Genomic DNA, 18,607 nt, shown 5'->3' with positions numbered 1-18,607 from the left:
TGACATAGGCCAGCACTAGGTCCCCTCCCTCACCCACTCTTTTTCTTTTCTCTTCACTGTAGGGCTTTTAATACAATTATATATATATATATATATATGTATATAACTAAACGAACTTTATGGTTGTACGGCAGTGAAGCATCAGTGCCAACACTGATGTTGCTGTCATTGATGATGATGATGATGATTCAAGAATTTTGGACAAAATAGGTGTTGGAAATGAAGGTACACTGCTACGCTTATGGGTTTGGGAAAAGCTGGATGGATATGGATCCATCTCCGCCAAGATATTTTAGTACGTTGAAATTCACCAACCCGTACTGCCTCATAGTCTGCATGCAATTCACCAACCCATACTGCTTCATATGTCTGCATGCTTTGGGATAGAACGCATATTGTTATATTCACAAAAGCTACCGTTCGTTGATTTTGTTTGTGGCAGTCAACAATGGCAGCTGTTTAGGCTCGAACATACCGACCAAGTATACCGAAGCACGGTGCATTCCCTCCACTATATCACCCACGTGAAAATGGCTTACTGACGTATTTTGTCGATTAGTACACTGAAAACTCCAGCATCACAGTGTCGGTTACCCCCGTAGTCAAATTAAATGGAAATGAGATCGGCATTACGGAGCTTTCCGTGTACTTCGTATTTTCCATTGGTTATGGATGGATAATTGGTTAAATTATCGTGTTTTCCAACATAATGTAATGTGACAACAACTGAGCATTAGCAGATTTATAGTTCATCATTTTGGGTGACAAAATATTAGAGAAGATTCAGCGGTTGTAGGGGCATAACAGCTCACATTGGGGCATTGGACGGTCCACTTCACATAACTAGCTATAAGCGATCACTACACTTCATTGCATTCCATTTGGGGTCATCTTACTTTGTTGTCGGCTGATTTCGGCGTTGACTGTGATAGCATATTTTACCTTCCGCGTGTGTTCGTCTGACCTCACATATTTGACGATACTCGTTTTGTTTGGTTTTGTGATGTAGTCGTCCGCCTACAAGAAGATAAATCCGCTTGAAGAAATTATGCATGCCCGGAAGCTCTCTCAGCCCACGTTAGACAATGGAGGTAATTATAAAGTGGTGAGTCCATATCTGTAGTCAGTCTAAATGTTATTGCATTTCTTGGTCGTTTGTGAAGAGGGGCTTTAGCACGAATTTTTGCCGAAAACGTTTTATTCCTACATAGCATGTAGGTTTCACGGTAGGTGTATATTTAAATGCCGTCCCCGCCTACATCTCCAGACTGCTGTAGAGAGACAGTTTGGAAATTTTTCTCTAACTCTGGTGCACATGAGTAATTGTTTTTGCAGTTGACTACGTTCAATGGACAACCCCCTGTATCTGGTAGTTATTCTAACGGAGATCCCTTGAGTGATAGATGAGATGGGAATTTTTTCCCTTTTAAGAGTGGACCCCATTTGTTAGCGAGGGATTGACCATGAAGTTATGGCCAGTGAAAGTCGCCGTTGTTCACTCAGATCACGTTCTGGGAATTGTTGCGGCGGGTTCCGAACTTGGTAGTACAGGACATTGGTTGTCTGACGCAGCGCACATAGTAGTTATGCTGTATTGTGATCGATATGCACAAGGCCGGACCCATAAAAACCCACTTGTTTCCCGGTGTTTTGTATCCAAGGCTAACCGAAATTCTTTCTGTGCAGGGCAATTCTGACCCCCGCAGCTAACTGGAAAGGGTTTCCAACGTAACAAACCGCAAAAGGTTGAGTGGTCAGCACGTCTGAATTGCGCTCCATAACGAACTAGATATTTATCGTTCTCCCAGTTCATTCCAGTTTATCAGCTGTGAACCATGTACCAAAGTTACGTTGGTTCTAGCTACTACGGTTTCGATCCACGGGGAATGGGAGAACGGGGATGATATACCAAAACGTTAGAGGTGATGGCATAATCAGATGTTTAGCACTGTATATTGCTCTGAAGGAACTGGGAATAACAATGCATTGATGGCGATGGCTTTGATCCACAAGCCACAGTGACCGCGTAACTGAGCCATCTATGACAGGGTCATTAGCCTTTGATAAGTTGATTCCCAGGATCCTTATTCACGAAGACTGCAGTTTTAAAGCCGACGGAGTTTTCTGGTTAATGCTTTCGTGCCCCATTCCCAGACCATAAACTAATAACCTCTCGAGGGCTTCCACTCAGCACAGGGCTGGTGGAAAAAAGATGTGCGTGACAGAGGGTCTCAACCAGCATAACCTATAATGTATGAGTAGCTCATCTATTTTTGGAGAATTCCTTTTTCCTGAAATCTTATGATGCACCTCACTACTGTTAGTCGGATAATCCTCCCAGACCTGGTTAATGTTTCACAAAAACCGATGGCCTACCACTGACACCTACCATGCGTCCTCTGAACGGAGAAGTCACGTTTCTGATACATAAAGCAGCGTGGATCGCACCATGGCAGTGTATACTCTGCCCATGACAGACAAACCGATATCATGGAGACGCATTGTAAGTAACTGTGAATAGCTAATCGCTTGACTAATTTGTACAAACTCGAAACCGTAACCGTGGGCTTCCGTGTGCTATTTGGCAATCCCCGTTATCAGTATAGGATAGAGTTTTTGGAACTTTGTCTCCAACTTGTTACGGGGTTTATTTTGTGTAACCTTTTTTTGTCTTCTTGCAAGTTGTCAGGTTTACATGACATGAATGTACTACTTGTGAGGATGATCGGCATCTAGCAGCAGTATCCACAGTTATTCTGGCCACTCTGTTAGCTAACCTGTCGATATTTAAGTGACGGAAGCTAATGTGTATGGTTCTGAATACTTGCAGGTCAACACGTTGTACTGCCTGTGAATTTCTATGAATTATTACCGCACTAACTGTTTGATGAATGCTCGTTTAACTTGAATCCACAGACATCTGAAGTAAGCGTCGTGCTCGTTGCGAATATGTTGCTCTGTTTCTGTAGTGTTCGCTTTCTTCTCGGTCTACCCCTTCTATGCTGGCGTACGTATAGCTTCGTGTTCAAGAGCTCAGTATATCAAAAACCACTTTGAAGCATTTTTCTGTAGGACGAACTCCTGCGATTCATTCCTGTTTGAACCCTTGTTAGAGTGTTCAAAAAGAGTACCGAAATGCAGGTATTGGTCTACCATAACGTCTTCACGATTCCACTGGCGTTGCGTATATGGTGCATACAATAAAGCCCGTATGGTTCACTTATTTCAGTTTCTGTAAGCTGTAGACGTCTTTCCAGAAAACCAGCCGTCCTTCGAACAGCCGGGTCCGAATGCGAACCGAGACCAATAGTTAACACCTTATCTCACGGCTTCATCAAGCTGGCCAACTTGTTAGTTAGCCCAGCATCACGTGGCACGCTTCTGGTTAATTTATGGGCTAGTCTGGTGTGCACTTTTTACTAGTTCTTTATTAATGATCGCAAAAACACTATAGAAAGTGAATTCAGGTTTGCTGCCAACATGATAATCAGGTCTCACCCAGAGGAACATGGCTGACAAACTAGGATGTTCACTAAACTGTTGAGCAGAAACGGATCCCTTTTTCAAGGAAGACCACAGCGAAAGGGTGTACACACGCTTCAACGGGCACTGCTAGGTGCTACGCGAGGAAGATATCTTATTTCGAAAGCCACATTTTACCTCGTCTTGTGGGAGGCCAATCCATGCTCCAATACAGGTTCTGGAACATTATCTGCGCTGACTTGGAGAACCCTTGACGAGGAGTGTTTCAATCGCCATTTTGGCCCACTTGGTCGGAACCAAGCACTAAGTAGATGTAAATTTCGCCTTCAAAACAATATAAAAGGTCCTAGTCAGCCAAAGGTAGTAAAATCGTATATCCTAACCATCAGTTCATCATCAGTTCGAAAAACCCCTTTCTCCTTTTAGAAGAAGTAGGTGCACACCACACATTCGGCGTATACCTGAACGCCTCCTCAAAGCGGATGACGTTGTGCCTAAGCTAGTTTTGCCATTGGTTCTTAGGCTGATCGTTTGTATGGACTGACAACTTATCCTAGTTTGCACTTTTATGCGTAGTGATCGGTGGATGGTTACCGAAAACGTTTACTTACCACTAATCCACTTGTAATCGTCGTTCCCCCCGTTTCACTTTGTTTGTGGTGTTACAAATCTACATCACAACCGCACTACTACCTACCCAATAAGTACCACATTTTTTGACAACTTCGCTTAGCATCCACGACACAGACCACTTTTAGCTCTAATTCCGCCTAACAAAGTCGTACTTTTTTCGCGGTTTCGAGGGTGACTACAATCATCTCAGGTTCCTGTATATTCTACAACAGAATGCTTGCGGCTAGTCTGATTTTGGACGCCAGATTCGCTGCCGCTGCGATGGAATCGTGTACGGGCACGTCGTTCCAAAACGTCTACTTTGATCCGATTCAAAAAATTATATTCCACCATGCACTGCTCGTAAACAGTTCTGACCGCGTTCTCATGAAGTGTGGAAAAACACCACCATTCGAAACAGTTTATGGCCATGATGTCAATTCGGTCTATGTGGTGGTTGCACTTTTTCGATAATTGGGTTGTTGGGAAACAGTGCTTGTTTCGTCCCATCCATCTATTAGGAGCTACCCCGTTCAGACTGTCTCAGTTAATCTTTCGTTAGTCCCGAATTGTCGGATTAGCGACTATCCTGTGTTGTGCGTTGGGTTCGGTAAGTTGTCAGTGCGCCATGGTGCATCAAATAGTCTGTTAATTAACGTCACTGAGTAATCCGTTAATTCGCTCTGTTGCATTATGTTCAAGTATACTAATCAATGCGTCAGTGGGACTCTGTAAACAAACCAGCGATCACCTACGCTACCTGAGTTACCGATACTCCTCAATAGTGCAGCGGAGTTATTTCCCTCTTAAGTGGTAATTTCCAGTAGAGTTCACATCCAGCAGACACGTTTTGTTATTTCTTGCGGGTGATATATCTCAGTAGAAAACTAAAGATGTCATCATATGAATTTAAATATCCCGGACTATTTAATTCAGTCTTTGCTCTAAAACTTCAATTTCTGGATCACTTTGATAGACTAGGCATTCATTCTTAGACTTGTGGTGACAGATCTGTATTTGTATGCTTGAGACTTTGACACCTCTTGCGCTGAATTGTGCTGCAGTTGATCCTTCTGGAGCTTTTGCATGCAGAAAAACTCCTAGTTACTAACCCTCGAGTCTCCTTAATTCGCCCTCTTCAACAGTAGGTGAGCAGTTTTTCCCGATCTTACTTGTTCACAAAATCGCACCAACAGACTGGCGTGTGTTTATGTGTATTGATTGTGTCCAATCTTTCATTCCATCGTTTGAAACACCCCGTCATAAGCAGGTTTCACGCACCTTGATGTTTGCTTTTGTAATACGCACTGCGTTTATATTTTTCAACACCTTTCGCTTTGGAGTTATACCCTTGTAAATTATGATGATGTTAAATTTTGACTCAAGTTATTCCCTGATTTACGGTGTTCTTCGACCTGCTTTGAGGTTGGTTTGTGTGGATATCGGGGAGATAGAATTATTTTCTTGATGAACTGTCTACTTATACGTTCGGTGATAACCCACTGTCGGAATAATCCAACCCGACAAGTTTTTTATAAGGCAAAACTAGTGACATCAGCATTTTGATGTGGTTTATCTGTGGACCTCAGCCTCGCAGATAACATGCGTTACCTCATTTAAGGCCATTTTATTCGGTTTTTCGTATTTCCAACAGGCCACTGTCGCGTCGACTCCAAATATGCCTAATTTGAAGAAAAGTAAACTGGCTGTAGCTATCTTGGCATTCTTTTCGTCATCAGTGTTGACATCTGTGTGATGCAACTATCCACCGCCTCGTATGTCGCAAAGAGTTTCTGCTTCCCGGTCTTTCAATAGCCCTCTGAGCTTTAAAGGTGCAGAGCTCTTGCCGAACCACATGAATGCATTACTGAGATTATTTGGTGTATCGTTTTGTCCGGTGGAATCTCAAATTTAGTTTACAGGGACGGAGTTCATACGGGAGATGACAGGTATAGCTTTGTTCAGTGGTTAATTCGGTCGCAAATCTGAATAACGAAGGCGATAATTCATCCCCGAGGAACGCCATCTTTGTTGCTAAATTCGCCGCAGATGCTGACTTCCTGCGGCTTGTAGATTGTAAGGAGAGAAGCGTAGTGTAGATGTTTGGAACACCATTGAAGTAGAACCATAGACGCAAAGCAGTCCGAGTGACCGGGTGGACTGTTGTTTATAGGTCAGAGAAGGCAGCATTAGTCTGCCTTATGTTTGTCCGTGTATGGAAAGTTGTCGTAGGTCACACTTGTGGTCAAGGCATTCACAATACGAGTGGAACCCGACTCTTGTTGTCAGTGATGACAAGTTTTCGTGGGAGCATCTCCCAGGCGACGGGACTAAACTTCAGTTCTGACCCTTTTTTGAATGCTGGGTTGACGGTGGTTTCATGTCTTCCTGTTATCGCAGTGTCGGGCCTGCGATGTATAGATCCTCATGTTGGTTGTGTGATGTCAGCTAAATTGTCCTTCGAAATGTTGCATCATCTAAAATAACGATGGGATTTGAAGAACATTTTCAGCTTTCTTTTCCTGTGATTGTAGGTTGGCTCACACTCACATCACTGTTGATCAGCTGCACAGTTCCTCTCTTAAAATTACAGCAGGAACAATGATGACGCAGAAATTCACGTTTTTATTCACGGATAAATGCCTGGTGGGAACGTTACAAGGTCCACTCATTTGAAGCAGTCGTTCCCGATGTTTTTCGCTGTAGACTGATTTTGATGCCTACATATTCAAATCATTTGATCATTTGGAGCCTTGGTTACCAGCAGATGTTTTCAGTGGAAATTCCGTCTAGTAAGTGAAGCGAATCTACGCCGAACAACCGGTAACTACTGTGCGGTTCCTTTATTCGTCGGCATTGCGCATCTCACGAAACCTTACGGAAGATTACAGACACAGGAAGGTCTGAAGGAGGCCCTTCGAGATGCTATTCTTTCCAATTATCCTAGTCTATTTTCACATCTTTTGAGAGGACATATTCGCCATAGGTCCTCTGTTTTGCGGTACTGTGCTCCAACTTCCGCTACTCATCTGCGGAAACATTTTCAGGATTGCGAATTTATGTTTAGGGCAATTTTGTCGAACAGGTCAAAAGGACGTGATTTTTTTTTAATACAGGGAACAAATTGGCAACGGGCTGATCCAAGATCCGAAATTTTGGCTGCGAAGGAAGCAGCGGCGCGCGCAAAGGCACAAGAACCACCCAGCAACACGGTACGTGTAGCTCTACTAAACTTTTTTATCCGTCTTTCAATCATTTTTGCAGTCTTTCCTCATATCAATATTTTCATTTTCCAGGGCAACGGATACCAACGTACCGACGCTGAAGCCGAAATTCGAGCTGCTCGACTCAACCGATCCAACGAGGTGATCACTAATGGAACAACTGCTCCAACTGTGAGTGATATAGGCTCTGGTCTTCAAATATTTAGTCTTCCACCCCCGTAATTTCTAACCCGAATCTCTAATAGCCTCCATTGCACAAAGACTTCGCGTGACCGCATCAACAAAAGGTTACACCAACCGTAACATTTTCTGTCTGCGATCGTCACATCGGATTTTTCATTTCTCCTGAATGATTATTCGAGCAGATAAGGCTGATTATGGCGAACTGTCATATGGTTTCTGAAGATTTGGTCATATTTACACAGACTGCTTAATATTCTGCATCCTGTCGGTAACGCATCGCCCTCGAATTAATCGCAATCGGGCCAGGGATTTCCCATCATATTTGATCATTGTACCATTGAAGCGGATTTTTATGGAAAGGTTATTGTCACACTCGGCTAGGTGAACAACCCAAATGCGTAGGTTCTCTTAGCTTACCTGTTCTTCATCGAGTATTTCTAAGACAATCATGCAAATTCACCCAGTACGCAGGATACTAGGCGTAAAAAGTAGATGGGGTGAAATCTGTATCTGCCTGTTTTCTCCTCCTTTCCATCTATTCGTTACTACTACATAAGTGCTTTCCCCTAGTTCTTAGATTGGTATCCGCGTAATTTTGATTTCTTTGGTAAGGTTGGAGACCATTCCGGATTTCCATACATCAAATTTGCGTGTACCAACTGTGATGTCCCCTTTGTCTGCTTTCGGTCATGTAATTTGTGTGCTGTAGTGATGAAAGTTTGCTGCCATCCTTGGTTCTAAATTTACTCCCTGTGACACTCGACTCTGAAAGCATCGTCAAAATTAGCCAAAACAAAATAACTGGAACTTACTTGTTAGTTCTGTAGAAATGTTTACGTACGCATCTTGTCAGCCATGGGTACGTGCACGAAGCTGCGACCGGGTCTAGCAGGTGCTCCACTCAGTCTTGTTATTATTCGTCGTTCTGCCGTCTCATTGCACTTCCCTATTTGGGCACATCGCACCACGTACGGTGTTACACATGAATCTTCTTATTACTGAGTAATCGCGAGCCCAAAAGGTCATAGCGGGCTAACAAATCGCGAACGCTGAAGAGAAGGAGGGCGTTAACGTGAGAAAACAACCTTACCCTATTTTTTCTTACTTGGCCGAACGGTCAGGTGACGTTCATCAGCGAAACACTTTTCAGAAGAACGTCCATGTCAGCAACTGAAATCCTTCAACTGGACGAGACACTTGATCCGCAAGTTTGGTATCCTGCACTTTTCGAAGGTGCTGAAGTTTTAAGCAGTCTGATGACCCCACTATATTATCTGGAAGGAAAACAGAATATGTGCGCTTCGATTGTGATTCTAATCATCATAGGATGCGCAAAATCATCGTGCGAAAGCCATCGTCATATCAGCCCTGTGACCATTTTATCCAAGATGCGCTCTGACATTGTTCACAAATTGATCGACTCCCGAGAGTCCTACATTCATCACGATGAAGCTGAGTTTTGTCTTACTCAAAGATGTGTGCCCACATCTTCATTTCACGGCAAGGATTTGGGCAAAACGACTATTTTCAGCGACTGACAATCAAGATTTTATTTGATTTGAGACCACCTTTGCTTGTATCGCTCTCCAGAAACTGTGTAGGTGATCAGCATTTTGGTCTTGCACTGTACACAACCCCTGTGGGCGCCTAGGGGTCAGCGGCAAACGTTCGTTCGAGTTTATCGATTCCATTGGTGGAAGACCAGGGTTTACTACTATCTAAGTATTTCTCTTCATCTTCATTGCTGGTCTGTTGCTTGAAACTTTCCTGTCTGCTTCTGAATCCTCAGGGATCAGAATGGTCCGGCGGCATCCGCATCTCCTTGGTTGAAATTTTTTATTGCCGTTTAGCATTCAGTGTATGCTTCTCACGCGAGTTGTGTGAAGTGCTGCTCAAATAATGGTTTAGATCACCTCTACATTTCACCCTCTGCGGCCTGGCAATCGAAGTGTTAGGTAAATCATTCACCTGTGCAGCAGTAAGAGTTTCCGCTGAATAGCTTAAGATACGATCACTTCTCGAATCGGCAGTCAGGACAACTTTTGTCCATCTTCGGCATCTATGCTGCCGAAATGATGTCCGTTCGTCTGTCGAACGGTGTGTACACTGCGGTTTTGCAAATAATTCTGTTTTGCGGATAGCATAGGTGATATTTGCACCGAAGGAAATCATTCGATAGTCGACTGTCGACGTCCCTATGTGACAAAAGTTTACGACCGTCTTATGGTGTCCTGTGGTTGTGAGGTCCTTTCCTGGAGATTTCACGAAACCTGTATCACACACCCTGCTGTACTTCACAGTGTTTAGGCGTTTTCTACTTTTGTTCCAATGCCGCACTGTGGACATCGCGCTTTTTTGCAGATACTCTCCTGTTGTATTTCATGAGTTCTCAATAGGATGAAGCTGAGAAATGCATTAGTTGCGAGGACACGATCGCCGGTAATTTATCACCTGTTAGATATAACAACGCAGTTGGCAAATTCAATGCTTCATAAAAATCAGGAGACAACCCGAGATCGCCCTACATAGGCACGGGCATACAGGGTCGTGTAAACTGTTTGAAGCCATCTCAAGCTGATTTTTGTCTGTTTTACACGGTAACCCGACTAATGATTCTGTTATCAGTACATTTTCCGTTATGAAGGGACTGGGCTTTATCGGGGTGCATACCTCAGCATCTGTCGAGGTATACTGGGCTCGAGATAGCTCAGCTGTTAATCCGCGGAAGGTCCGTGGTTTAAATCCAACCTCAGCATCCTGATTTGGGCAACCCGACAGTATCTCAGCTTTATCCTTCCTTCAGGTGGAATGTCAGCTAGGCACCGAAGGATTAATATTGATAATAATTGAAAATTCAAGTAGGTCAGTCTATCCACTTCATGAGACAGACCAGAAGTCAGTTCTGGATGATGCCAAAGATGTGAACCACTGAGTTGTCTCGTTCAGCCAACCTGCCCATTAGTCTAGTCTTGGCAACGAATAACATCACTAAGTATTCGAATGCCTAGATTCACCTTAGAGTCTGACTTAAACTTCAGTGCTGTTAATTTTTTGGACAACATTTTACTCTAAATTAGCAATCTGTTTCTCAGACTGATTGGTCCTAGACAGATCTTATGCGTACAGCATTTCGGTGTTGTTCGTAATCCTGTATATTGGATCATATATATGGGTCATTAGCTCACAGCTCAGAATTGTTGCCGAGTTGTGTTTCCTGGACGTGTCTGATGTCAACGCTGACAACAAGCCTTGTTTTCCCAAGTTTGATTGAGTGCACTGGAACTTGTGGGCATTTGGTGATATTCACTGGTTAATGGGGCTACAGAGCGGACTTAGACGTCTGATTACTATACACTGACCTTCCATCCGGAGACGTACTTGAAACAGACCAATGGCTGTCACCCCGAGCTCCGTACGTTCTTTTCAGCCTGTATGCGCGGGTCATTTGCTCCCTAACCTCTTGACTGAAAATGTCTATTTCAAGCTGCTTGTGTCACTTATTCAACTTTTTGCTGCTCTGATTGGTACATCATTTACAACTTCCAAAAGTTAGGAAGTGCAACTTCAATTATTTGGCTTCTGTGATTAGAATGATTCAAACTCTTCAGCGCGCTTATTTATAGATTCCCCCGTCTTCGCAACCAAGTTTACCGGAGACAATGGCTGCTGCGAAATCTGATGAACCGTCAGCTCATGCATCCCAACCACTTGCTACCGCTGCTTCTGTTGTCGAGACCCCTACTGCACCCGTAACATCTGAATCTGATCATGGTCTTGTGGCTGTTTGTTTGTACGACTTATTTATTTATTTATTTATTTATTTATTTATTTATTTATTTATTTATTTATTTATTTATTTATTTATTTATTTATTTATTTATTTATTTATTTATTTATTTATTTATTTATTTATTTATTTATTTATTTATTTATTTATTTATTTAATTTATTGGTAATCCTCATACCTGTACTCCATTTTTTCTCACATTTGAGCTTATCCCATTGATCTTCCGCATTGTGGCTTTCTATTTGAATTACTGAGCTTTCGCGCTTGGCTGTTTATTATCAATGATTTGGAATTTCAGTGAAAGTGAAAATCAAGTCCAGTGCTTGCAACTTTGGTGAGGATTCACCAGGAGAGGAGAAAGACTGTTCAAACTAAAGTGATGGGGATGTGAATAGGCCGGATTCATGTCTTATACTCGGGCGTCGTGCACTGCATATTAAGTATCTTTCGAGATATGTTCAGTGTTGCAACAGTAGTGGGTTCCTCTGTTTGTTCGGCGGTATCAGCGTCTAGACAACAGTCGTCTGTAGAATAAACAATAGACAACCTGTCGGAGAACTGACGTCATGCCCTAAGGTGACTTTTTGTGGGGAGAATAATCCTGGTCAACCATCACAATCCGTACTGGTTACCATTTCGCGGTGGGATGGTAGATGATGGCATCTGTGCAGACGTTCTACATCCCTGAAGTACTGCCTAGGGCTTTCTTATAGTGTGCGTATAAACTTTTTCAGCGTAGATTGGAAGTCTGTGTTCATGAAGAATACACATTTACCATTGATGATTGTCATCTTAGATTCCTGTTTACCAGGCACGGCCTTAACTGAGTTATCATTGGCACGGAACCTTTTAATATGACAGCGATAGTGATAGAACAAACAACCTTCCTGTGAATGTATCCGGCTTAGTGTTATAATTCTCCAAAGTAAGAGCATAGTCTTTGCCAATTGGTTGGTGAGGATACATCAAACGCCGTAGTTCTATAGGCTCATAGCGAAAAGCGTAGCCGAAGTGAGGAAATCGAACGGCTGAAAGTTTGTAAATTGCGTGCAACACTAAACTTCGAAAATCGCTAGATTAGGAGATAGAAAGATAGGGGTTAGAATGAGAACTTCATAGATCTCTGGGAAAATATTCGGGGTATGTTGAAATCAGATGGATGAAAGTGGTACTGGGACAACTTCAAGTGGTGGTGATGGTGATTAAGGTTTTGGACCGTCGCGCATTGATGTCTGCAGATAAGAGTCGTTCAAATGTATAGAATCAGTTTGGATTCATAGAGACGGTCATGAGTCGTTCAAATGTATAGAATCAGTTTGGTAGAGACGGTCAGCACATCCCGCTGTTTATTATTGCATGTCTGTCTTCTACCAGTAGTCACTGCATGTCCTCGGAATTTTCCGGTAATAATCTCCATCATCGAGTGTTAAAACATCTGGATGCAAATTGAGTATCATTAATCCAGTGCAGAAAACGTACGGTGCGGTTGGTATTCATCCCTTTCTCTTGGTTCTCAGTGCCACTGAATCATCGACGGCAATTTTCGTTTAGAGGTAGAAGGCGCTTTTCAGTCCGCTTAGATTTTTAAACGTGATTCGATCAACTTTACCGTATGTTGCTGTTGTTGTTCAGGATGTGCAGTTTACAGTGAAGAGTGATGCAGAAGTTGTCCGCCATCGTTAACCGTTAGTTGTCATTTGACTGAACTTTTATGGACCATCCAGCGTCGCTAATTTAGGCACCATAAGTCTATCGACCAATACCGCCCGGGTCAGACTTTCAAACAGAAATTTACGTGTATTTTATCTGATTCGCTTGAGTGATACTGAACATTTTTGACCGACCACTGTCCTATGTGTTCCATTCGTTGTCTGTTTCTGATGGTCAGTAATCACTCTGTTCTCTTCCGTTCTTAAAGTTATTCCTATAATTGAACTGGACTTGAACCCATCAGACACTTTTCCAGATTCTGAGGCACCGAAATGGGTCTTCCAACAAAGAGCACGTGTCCGCTCGGGACAACATGAATCGCACTGTCGCAGAGTATGCATCCGCTTTTGCCTCACTAAAGGACAGTGCCATAGACATCAGAGGCTTCCGTCGTTTTCGTAGTGATTGTGTGTTCCGTCATGCCGACTTGACGTCCTCAGCTTCGTAGTCACCCCTATTTACAGACCACTCTTTGTTATGACGACGCCGTCTGTGTATATCAGTATATCCGCGGGTGTACAGCTGGATGCTCACAATTCTGACCTCCTGGGGGATCGAGGAAGAGAATGCCCGAGAGCAGTCTATAACGATAGCAAGCTGACGCTGCAGTTGTTCTCCGGATACAGTCCTGCTATTCTTTTTTAGACACTGGGATTACCATCGATGTGCTTCATCCAATGTCTACTCTGTCGCGTTTCATGTGGTCTGCATAAAAGTTATACGGTTCGTTCGGAAGCTTCCGCCACCGTATTTGCAAAGTGTAAGATGCAGACAATCCAATCCAGACTGGTTGCTCTGGTACCAGTGACTTTGTTCAATTCGTAGGCCGTTTGACTGGCCGGCGCTGTACATCTCGTCAAATGATGAATGGGGCTGCTATCCGTTGCTTCGAAAAATTTCGTCCACTTGTTTACAGCGTACTTTACAACATCTTTGAAATATTACCCACCATGTTTTGTTTCGATGCACGTGACTGTGCATGCGAGACGTAACCATCCTTACTGTCGGGTTTACAGAGTGATACTCATGTGGCTCGAAGTGTGTGCGCTTTTTGCTTCTAGTTTGCTTGCGTGTCAGGTGAGGAATCTACGGATTACAAATAATCCGCTCACAAATCGCATGAGCCTTCTGTCTGGGACGTCGTTCGAGAACACCGTTACTACCAGAACATAATCTTGCTTGGGTGATCAAAATTTAGTGGTGTTATATTCTGTATACATGCCGGTTGATTACAATGCTGCTGAGCATGCCGTGGCAATAAACGAAAGTCATGGGTTTGAATCTTCACATGTATTTGTGTATTTTGCGCGCTGCCGCTGATCTCCAGTGATACTAAATCCGCTGCTTAGTGCTTATCAGTTTAATAACGCAGATTGGCGTCATTTTCTAGATTGAATGCATGTTCTTCTCAGTAACTAAACAATACCGCCGAATTGCTTTTTCGTCATGTACATTTTTCTTCATCTCTAGCAAGCAATACTGCCAGCTTTGACCACAACTATGGTCGAAATTAGCAAGCAGTCCAGCATCGCATCCTGCAATTCCCAAGTTTCGGAACACAGTTTTATTCGCCGATTTGATTGCCCACATTACGCTAAATAACCTTTTCTCCGAGAGTGAATGTATTTTCGCTCTGAATCCAGCTCTGCTCCAGCCATACTTTCCATACCCAATGTTTTATTTCCAATATGCATGGTTTTTCGAATTTCACCTGACAGTTTGTCCGTCTTTTTCACCGACGGCATTAATTCTACTGCGAGTTAAGTGAATCACGCAACTTCCTTCTTGGCAGTCACCTTTAGGAATCTACCTTCGCTGCGCTATTGTTTTTTATTCGGACTTTCTTGAATTTGTCCCAAAGTAGGTCGGTCACTCAGTTTTGACAAACGCCGATTTCTCGGTTCTCCCAATATTGGCCACTTTTGAGTCATAATGAATGTAATCCCGGGTCGGATACATCTTTCCACATGAATTTGGATGCAAATTGATGACGGAACTAGTACGGTTTGCCAATTTATTACTATGCGCTCAACACCCTACGTAGGGTAATTTTTTCTTCCTAACAGGTTTGGTATAACCTGTGGTAGGATGTCACCATTTTCCACGGATTCTTGTGGTAGCATGTGTGTAGATCCATTGCTGATATGTAACAATGCATGACGGTTATCAAAGTCGTTTGGCTAACACCATACCACCCTTCATCTCCATGCCGGTACATAATAGTCTCCCTTAAAATTCCCATACACACTTGATTTCCCCTAATCGTTGTTCTTAACCATCGTCTTCCGCGCTTCTTCGGCTACTTATTTGTAATGCATGAGATGTTAACGTTTGTCTTTTCGAACACTAGTACTGTACTTTATCTACCCTGTCTTCACAGCACTGCTGAATTGAAATGGGACAGTGACACTTCGGGAAACACCCAAATACATGTTTTATGGGCCTTTGTGTCACAGTTCGTCTGTTTATTTAGTTTATTTCCCCGACCGTGGCATAACGAACGTCCATCCATTCTCTCTGTTTTTCCTGATTTATTGAAATGTGTCATTGCTTTACCCACTTTGACAGGTGAGGAGGATGAACTATCCTTCACAGAAGGGGATCAGATTTTCCACATTCAACAAATAGATGAAGGTTGGTGGCTGGGCGTCTCAGCTGATGGTCGGCAAGGCCTCTTTCCCGCTAACTACGTGGAACTTGTGGCTTGAGTTCCATTTTCAGTCAGCCGTATCCTTATGACGTCTTACGGAATCCGTTTTGACCGTGGAACTATCTTTTGACTGACTTTCATCATCGGCGTTTTAATTGTTTGGATTACAATAGCACTGCGTTTCTCAGCCGACATTACCTTCATCTTTTAACCCACGACATACGCTTATCTTTTGTGATCTGATTCCTATTTGTCTTCATTGAATGCGACATTGCTTTTCGATAATCAACGCTTCCCTCCCTGATTTTGAAACCTCATCACCTACGACTCCGCATCTGCATCATGTGCAATCGCTCATTGCTGTTCTACTTGGCGTGTTTCGATTTTTATACCTTGCAGCTTATTCCGTTCTACCTCCTTTCTATGTATTAGGGATCTTGTGGTTCGACGGTCTCCAATTCATACCTTGTTGACATCCTGTATTGTGCCTTTAGGCTTATTAGAAGTCGATTTTTGTGCACTGAGCTTGATTGGTTAATGCACAGTGTTTTTTGGAGGTCATCATTCGATTCTTTGTTTGCAGACTGACAATCAAGTGCGTTCATTCGACTTTTTTGTGCGAACGGTATCCAGAATTCGGATATAGATCCCCTCAAGTCAATATAATGAACATCGGAGATTGGCCTTAGCCGCCTTTTCTTGATGAAGACGCTTTTCGTCTTTTCCATTCCATTTGGATTTAGGAGTGTCAAGGATCCACACTATGAAGACACTCATGGGCAACTTTGAATTCCGGAGCTTCTGACTAATGGTTCAATCCACTATGTTACGCCTCAGAGCTAGCAAATGGTAATTATTTATCGACCAAACTAGTTACGCATCCATCATATGATGATGTGTTTCACGAAGCCTCCCCATACGTCTGTTCGTACGCTGTTCAGAATATCATAGTAGATTGTTCAGGTAGAACTCAGTAATCGGGAGGAGGCTGAAAAGAACATCCTAAACGGAGGATTCAATCCAGTAATGTATTACTTTTGGCAACTAGTGTTGAACCTAACTTGGACTCTGAAAATCAATTGGATTTGCGCAAGGGATTTAGCTGAGAGTCATTCGGTTGATTCACATGGCAGCCTCCTGAGGCTAATACGCCCAGACTATCGAAAAACATGAATCTTGAGTTTCTCCACCACATTGTCGTAAAAATGAAACAGCGAAATAACCCAATCACCTGTTAGGTGGCAAATGTCATAGAAACATTCCATTTTATCGACAGTAGATGACAGTATGTGGGTTTTTAGTCTCAATATGTCAATAAAATGGTGTGAGCATATGACGCGTTGTCACGAAGGTGGTAAGAAAGTCTGTCCATCATTCGCTTGTTTGTCCATTGGCTGCTGAGTTATTTTAGAAACAAACGACTTTAAAGAACTAGTGATCTTGTACATCCGCGGATGATGCATAACAGCGTACGTTTTGTTCTTGGTCCGGGCGGAAGTCACAAATGGCATGAAGTTTTGTGAAATAGCCCATCATCGTATCCATTGCCACACTTTTACGAGAAGTCACGCCATATGTATTGCCCATATGCTTCTTGATAGGACTTTCAACGCCTTTTTTAAAATGACTTGGTCAGTTTGTCAACCGCGACTCTTTCTTGTGTCCTAAAAACCCAAATACGGTCACAGGAGCGGTTCACATTTTCAGGCCGTGTTGCATGTGTAGTTCCTAGGTCTTTCATCCGAAAGACGCGTACGATTGTTCGTTCGGGCTTGTCAACGAAATCCTCGTCACCAGTAACGCCCCTGTGAGAACACAAAGTACGAGTCGGGCGAAGTGTGCAACAGGTATCATTCCCCTAAAATTTATATCACAGCCACATCTATCATATTTGGTGGTCCAGTGCACGTGAGAATTTAGTGAAAACTACATTAGGAAACTCAGCAAAGATTGTTATAGAGGCGGCTAAAAGTTTTGTTGCTCCTTACCAGCCGAAGGGTCAGTGCCCCCAACTAGCTAAAATGTGTCGGTTATTCAAGTCTCAAATGCCATGTTAGTATTTCAACTAACACATCAGATCAGTGGGGCGAGATGGACCAAGTGGTTAGAGCGCGAATTTACTGACCGGAAGGTTCGTGGTTCGAACCCGGCCTCTGCCTTTCAACTTCCCCTGTCTAGGCTTGGGCAACCTGACAGTATCCCAGCCCTCGTGCTTCCTTCTGGTGGTATGGCAGCTAGGCACAGAAAGGGTGTTACAGCCGAATGATTTCGAGTCGAAAGAAAACTTGCTGGTTGCTTCATCATCTACCTTAAAACTCGGCTAACCTAGCACTATTCTGTATGAAAAAGCATTTTCTTAAAGGGGATTGGTAATAAAAGAATTTTGAAACGATGACTTCTAGGTCGGTTCTAAGCTTTACCCTCATCATCATCATCATCGACAGCATGAAGTCAGTGTTCAACACCGATGCTTCACCGCCGTACAACCATGACTTATTTGAAAGCCTTATTATAAAGAAAAGAATAAAGGTGGACGGGGGAGGGACTTAGTGCTAGCTTAACACAATCATTCCGAGGTGCCTACACCTCCAGACATTCACTCAGACAATCTGGACAGAAACTGATAACAAGAACGCCACTGACATCGGTTGGCAGCTATATCTTGTAGTGTCTCCAACCAGGCACAGTGGGGATCACGCGGATCCCGTCCTGGAAGGCGAGTAGCACCGACAGCACCCAAGCGTTTCGTGATCTCCTTCATACTCCTCTGCCAGGTCATGGGTTGGCCACCTCTGTTTACGCCACTCCGAATTGGGCATGAAAAACAGTACTCTCTTCGGCAAACGATGGTTCGGCATGCGTAAAACATGTCCCAACCAACGCAGCTTCTGGTGCTGGACACATTCTTCAATGGAAGTACCCGTTACACAACCGAAAACACGCTTTCTAACTGCCTCG

General features: G+C 43.3%; 1 protein-coding gene across 1 annotated transcript in view; it reads left to right on the top strand.

Annotated features, from left to right (window-relative positions):
* The window catches only part of T265_13369 (hypothetical protein), a gene marked incomplete at both ends in the record, with an annotated part of 41,449 nt that extends 25,744 nt beyond the window's left edge, over positions 1 to 15,705 (top strand). Inside the window, 5 exons of the mRNA XM_009168603.1 lie at positions 1,010 to 1,105; positions 7,212 to 7,307; positions 7,392 to 7,490; positions 11,126 to 11,288; positions 15,568 to 15,705. Of these exons, the coding sequence (XP_009166867.1) occupies positions 1,010 to 1,105; positions 7,212 to 7,307; positions 7,392 to 7,490; positions 11,126 to 11,288; positions 15,568 to 15,704 (591 nt within the window). The remainder of the gene's footprint in view (positions 1 to 1,009; positions 1,106 to 7,211; positions 7,308 to 7,391; positions 7,491 to 11,125; positions 11,289 to 15,567) is intronic.
* Between the last annotated feature and the right edge of the window lie 2,902 nt (positions 15,706 to 18,607).

This window comes from Opisthorchis viverrini, assembly GCF_000715545.1.
Source record: "Opisthorchis viverrini unplaced genomic scaffold opera_v5_61, whole genome shotgun sequence".
Lineage (NCBI taxonomy): Eukaryota > Metazoa > Platyhelminthes > Trematoda > Opisthorchiida > Opisthorchiidae > Opisthorchis > Opisthorchis viverrini.
This window is presented reverse-complemented; position numbering and strand designations above follow the sequence as displayed.